The 5,847-nt window shown below is 40.0% G+C and overlaps 1 protein-coding gene across 3 annotated transcripts; it reads left to right on the top strand.

Annotated features, from left to right (window-relative positions):
- The first annotated feature begins 1,243 nt into the window (after nucleotides 1-1,243).
- On the top strand, nucleotides 1,244-5,706 carry taf11 (TAF11 RNA polymerase II, TATA box binding protein (TBP)-associated factor). Of its 3 annotated transcripts, none has more exons than XM_047368000.1 (7): nucleotides 1,244-1,310; nucleotides 1,413-1,493; nucleotides 1,650-1,850; nucleotides 4,038-4,174; nucleotides 4,281-4,368; nucleotides 4,456-4,552; nucleotides 4,670-5,706. In XM_047368000.1, the coding sequence occupies exons 3-7, from the start codon at nucleotides 1,683-1,685 to the stop codon at nucleotides 4,798-4,800; spliced, it is 621 nt and encodes a 206-aa protein (XP_047223956.1). In that variant the 5' UTR covers nucleotides 1,244-1,310; nucleotides 1,413-1,493; nucleotides 1,650-1,682; the 3' UTR covers nucleotides 4,801-5,706. The 3 variants fall into 3 exon arrangements, with proteins under 3 accessions (XP_047223956.1, XP_047223971.1, XP_047223965.1); XM_047368015.1 differs by having other exon boundaries at nucleotides 1,293-1,310; nucleotides 1,624-1,850; XM_047368009.1 differs by having other exon boundaries at nucleotides 1,299-1,493; nucleotides 1,619-1,850.
- The last annotated feature ends 141 nt before the right edge of the window (nucleotides 5,707-5,847 follow it).

Consider the following 5,847-nt stretch of genomic DNA (forward strand, 5'->3'; position numbering starts at 1 on the left):
CATGTCAAGGAATTTCTGCGAAGAGGCCACCTTCATGTCCTCCAAATACCATTAAAAACAACTTACAATATTCAAAGATAAAGATCAAAGAATGGCCTATTTATTAATGTTATAACCTGTCCCAATATCCCCCATGTTCCTAACAACATATTCAAATTTCATTTCATGAGACATGATGTTGTTTTGTGAAATCATATTACCATTTAGAGCAGAGGTCCCCATATCGGAGACTGTAGACTTGATCCTGACCCATGTCACCCATTAGATTCCCGAAGACTGAATCTGTTAAAATATTTAAAATCAACATGCTGATATGTGGTCAATAAAGTTTTCTAATTGCTTACATTGCTTTTGTTTTTCTCTCATCTGGCATGCAGGTAGTGCCACTGAGAGTGATGCTCATTTTATACTGAGCAACTTATTTTAATGATTCAAATTTTCATTTTTTTTTAAGAACAGGAGCAGGGTAGTGCAAAGCATCTGGGACACAAATGTTAGCCCTACTTATCCAGATCTGAAAACTAAGAAAGTTCTATACTTTTCAAGACTACTCTGTGTATTTTTGTACTTTGTACATGTTATCAAATGAGAGAGATGTTGGACATTTTACTTGCATTGCTGTATGTTAAAGAGTTGGTTTCTGGGCGCAATTTAAGTAAAGAAAAAATTAAGTTTACAGTTTTAGAAAAAATAATATGGCAAAAACAGTGAAATGTAGTGAAATGGTTTTCAACATGCAGAGAAAAGCAAATGTTGCAATAAGCATATAAACCAAAAGGGAGGAAACATAAATACTTATTTACAGTGCTGTGAACAACTGTTCTTTTCACATAGGGTCAGGTTGCTTTTGATGGCTATTTTTCACAATTTTGTTAAAATTTTTTGGTAATCTAAAGCTTTTATTAGGCAATCTGTTAAGTGGCCTCCGATTTTTCACGGGACTATATATACGTAATTATGTTTTTAATTACTAAGGAATACATTTAAAAATGTTAAAAAGAGGATTAATAAGACACACGTTATTTTACTGATAAAAAAGTGATTCCTGAAAATGTTATGCTAGTTTTGTATGAAGTATTGGTACTGAGAGAAAAGAGTGATTTCTTGAAGTTTCTATGGAAACTTTTAAAATTCAAAAGTTCGATTCATATTTGTATCAATATCCCTAATATTGCTTCTTTTTCTTTTATTGTTCATTCATGGAGCCAGAAAGCAGTGACACTCCAATCCACGTGGTGGCGGTAATGCACCCAATGCTTAGTTCGCCAAACGCCGTTCCACCGAAAATAAAAGTAAGAAGGAGAAACGAGGTAAACGACAACTAGTGTTGCTACTGTTTTTGTTACAGTTAATGCGGACGTTATTTCCCAGCGATTGTATAAATAAGTAAAAATTTTCTGCTGCATCATCAGAGCGGATATTCTTCCTAAGTCAGGTGGAAGCAGCATCAGTGTGTTCGACAGCTAACAGCTCATTGACTAGTTGCAGAGAGGGTACGTTTATTTTCATTCCCATTTTATCCAAATGTTAACCACGTTCTGTTACAGCTTTTCATCGTAAATAAAAAAGCTCCACGTAACATGTATTGCTTGTCAATGCTTTGCTGCCTCTATATCAGTGTAGACTGAAACGAACAGCTGTGTGTTCAGAAACTGAAGTCTGCTAGAAGGATCTGAGGGATTATGGCGGACCCTGCGCGGATAAAAACGGAGGATTCCCTTGAGAAAGAGGGTTTTACCAACGAGCAGCATCTGAGGACGGACCAAACCGAACACGAACTTGTTCCGGAGACATCTGCAGATGACAACAAAGAGCCGTCCACGCAGGATCATTCCAAAGATTTAAACACTGTAAGTTCATTCACAAACAGTTTCTGAAACACCAATCACTCGAGTAGCAATAAAACATGCTTCACATATTGATCAACTAAAATGATTTAAATGAGACCCCTGGAATAGGCAAAAACACAGTCTACAGAAATGGAAATGTTAATTGGAGAGGCCAAAATTGACAGAAGTTATAACTTAACAGAGGGCAGCTCAGGAGGTTTGGATATAAGGTTAAGATGGTTTGGATGTGTACAGATGATGGGCAGTGGATCTGTTAGACAAATGATGTTGAATCCCGTAGATAAAGGATGGAGATGATGTAGTAGAGGAGGATATACAGTGGGATGATCGATATTCACGATCCACTCTTTACTAGCCCAAAGAACAACAAGACAGATTGACCCTTGAGGAACATCAAATAAGAGGAGTGGAAGTGGCCTGAAAATTCTCTATATTCACACACAAACTCCTGTTTTTCATATATGACTAAAGCCAACCCAATGCATGGTCTCCAATCCCAAACCAGTGCTCTAAACAAGAAATATGAATAACCTGATATGCAGTATCAACTGCTGGGGTTAAATCAAGAATGTCAAGTCAGTGGCTAAAAAGGTGCTTTTTAAAACAAAAACAAAAAAAAGAGCAGTTTCAGTGCTAAGGAAACGTTTAAAATCAGCAGGGAAAACCCCTGAACTAGATTTTTCTCCAAAAAGTCATTTAATTGTTAATAAATGCTTTTCTGCAATATTTTAGAGAGAAAATTGAGTTTGGTCTGAAGATCTCATAGACCATGGGGCCAAGTGGGTTCACCACTGCACGTTTAAAAGCCTCAGGGAACACAAAATGGGTCCAGCTGCTCACAGTCCAATTTTGAGAAAAACTTTAAAAAGATGTGTAGAGCTACTGATCAGCAGAGGAACCTGAGGGTTTCATATGACCTGTTAACTTCTGTAAATATGTAAGTGAGACAGGCTCAAACTGGATGAGGACAGCCAAGCGTGGGACAGACGGAAGGGTCATATGGAGCCGGTAATATGAATGACCTGACCAACATAACTTTATATACAAGAAAAAAAATAGCAGAGGAAGTTGTAACAAATATCACTGAAAATTAAACTGGAGCACATTTAAAACAAGTTTATTGTCTTCTTTGTTTATTGTTTATTGTCATAGAGGGTCTTGGAGAAATATACTGCATAACAGCACAGAACTAATTTGTTGTCATCATTGGATAAGCAGAAGACGACCTTCTGATTATCCGGGCCTGGGTCGTCGGGGCAGCAGACTAAGAAAAGACGTCCAGACACCTCATCCAACTCCTCTGGGGGAAGCCCAAGGCGTTCCCAGGCCGGCCGAAACATAGTCCCTCCAGCGTCCCCTGGGCTTCCTCCCGGTGGGATGTGCCTGGAATACCTCCTGGGGGAGGCGTTCAGGAAGCATCCGATACAGATACCCTAGCCACCTCAACTGACTCCTTTCGATGTGCTTAGCAGCGGCTCTACTCTGAGTTCCTCACCCTATCTTTAAGGGAGTGCCCCGCCACCCTGTGGAGGAAGCTCATTTCAGCCGCTTGTATCCAGGATCTCTCTCTTCACCACAACGTACCAACCGACACCTCATTACTGCGGCGGCCGCACCAATCTGTCTGTCGATCTCCCGTTATATTCTCCCCTCACTCGTGAACAAGTCTCTCAGATACTTGAACACCTCCACTTGAGGCAGGAGCTCCCCGCTAACCTGAACAGAACAAGCCCAAACCCTTTTCCAGTTGAGAACCATGGCCTCGGCCTTGGAGGAGCTGATTCTCATCCCAGCCGCTTCTCACTGGGCTGCGAACCGCCCCAGTGCACGCTGTAGGTCTTTGCTAGAGGGGGCCAGCAGGACCACGTCATCTGCAAAAAGAAGAGACAAAATCCACTGGTCCCCAAACTAGACCCCCTCCGGCCCTTGGCTGCACCTAGAAATCCTGTCTATGAAAGTTAAGAAGACTTGTTGTGCTTTGAATAATTTTGTGCTAACCATAAAAAAAGATATTACTGACAGTTGAAGTTGTTTTTAAAAGTAAAGTGTAGAAATGTGGGTTACAATATACAGAAAGTACCTCATATTTGTTGATATATGAACTGTGCTTTTAACTAAAGGATTACCATTGCTTGAATTTTCATGTTTTCGCATGATTTAACATGTTTTTTTCTTTTTTTGCTGAAGGAAACTGAAGCAGCAGTAGCAGACGATGAGGAAGAAGGAACTTCTGGTCAGCCTTCCTCTAAACGACTCAAGGTGGAGCCAGAAAAGAAAAAAGAGAAGCGCCACAAGGTTGATGAGGATGAAATACAGAAGATGCAGTAAGGCTCACACTTAACCTCCTGAAAGATCACATCTCTCTTTACATACATCACAAAAAGTGTCATTTTTGATCATCTTTGACCCCTTTCTTCCTGCATTATTTAGGGTTTTGGTGTCATCCTTTTCTGAAGAGCAGCTCAATCGCTATGAGATGTACAGACGTTCTGCCTTCCCAAAGGCTGCCATTAAGCGGGTGAGCTGGTTATAAAAAACTGGCAGATTTATTTCGGAACCTCAAACTTGAGTTTCATATGGCTGCTTTATTATCTGAATCTTTCAGCTGATCCAGTCCATAACTGGATCCTCAGTTTCCCAGAATGTGGTTATTGCCATGTCTGGAATCGCCAAGGTTTTTGTCGGGGAGATTGTTGAAGAAGGTGGGTGGAGGGTTTACAACACAAACCATTCAAATTATAGAAAAAAAAAAACCTCACTTTTTCTGTTTACAGCGTTCAATAGAAAATTGATTAGTTGTGCTTTTTTTTCTTTTACAGCTCTTGATGTTTGTGAGAAGTGGGGTGACACCCCACCACTTCAGCCTAAACACATGAGGGAAGCAGTAAGGAGGCTGAAGAGTCGAGATCAGATTCCCAACACCAAGCACAAGAACATCCTGTTTCACTGAACCGCTCGGGCTGCAGGATGAACAAGGACATTAGTGATGTTAAAAACCGTTGCATCACGTGTGGGAAAACCTGCTATTGGAGCTCATTTCCACACAGCAGTGACACACGCAGTGGCTGTTCAGCATCGCTGATGGAGCTCTGTGTCTATTAAGTTAAATAACAGACAAGACACAACTGGAAAGTTATAGGTGGAAATGGAAACATGTAAATACAAGTTTTATACTTAGATTTTTTTTTTATGTGTCTTTATTGTTTTGTGCTAAATGCAGCCCCTGGCAAACATTTTTATGTCGACATGTTACTACCACAAACTTAAATTAAAATTTTATTGAGATCTTGTGGTGGACCAAAACATAATATGGGGTATTTGTTGAGTGGAAAGAAAATGATTCATACATTTTTCTTTCACAAACAAAAAGCGTGTGCATGCATTTCACATTTTGCCACAGATTTTCAATTGGATCCAAGTCTGAACTTTGACTGGGCCAATGTGACACATGAATATGCCTCTATCTAAACCAAGGACGGTGTCCTGCATCTTTAAGATGTGGCCTTGGTCCAAGCATCCCCATAGCATGATACTGCCACCGCCATGTTTCACTGTTGGGGTCGTGTGTTCGGGATCATGTGCAGACTTAGTTGTCCTTCACAGAGTATTTTTTGCATTTGGGCCAAAAGATTCGATTTTTATCGCATCTGACCAGAGCACCTTCATCATGCTTGTTGTGTCCCCTACCTGGCCTGTGGCAAACACCGAACAGGACTTATGGTTTTCTTCTTGGTACTCTTCTATAAAAGACCAGCTTATAAACTGCATTTTTCTAAGGCTGAATTAAAACTACACGTTTGTACACGAGTACTGCAAGAAAAGACAAAGAGAAATAAAAAATTTGTTCATCAATTTATTTAGTCTTAAATTCTTGTCAGCAGTCTGTCTCTCTTTGGTTCACAGAACCAGTTTTTACATGAGACTTGATGGAGTGAAGACTACCAAACAAAATCCATTGTACTTTTACAGCAATGCATAAAAAAAAATAAAAAAAACA

Source organism: Girardinichthys multiradiatus, chromosome 1, assembly GCF_021462225.1.
Source record: "Girardinichthys multiradiatus isolate DD_20200921_A chromosome 1, DD_fGirMul_XY1, whole genome shotgun sequence".
Classification (NCBI taxonomy): Eukaryota; Metazoa; Chordata; class Actinopteri; order Cyprinodontiformes; family Goodeidae; genus Girardinichthys; species Girardinichthys multiradiatus.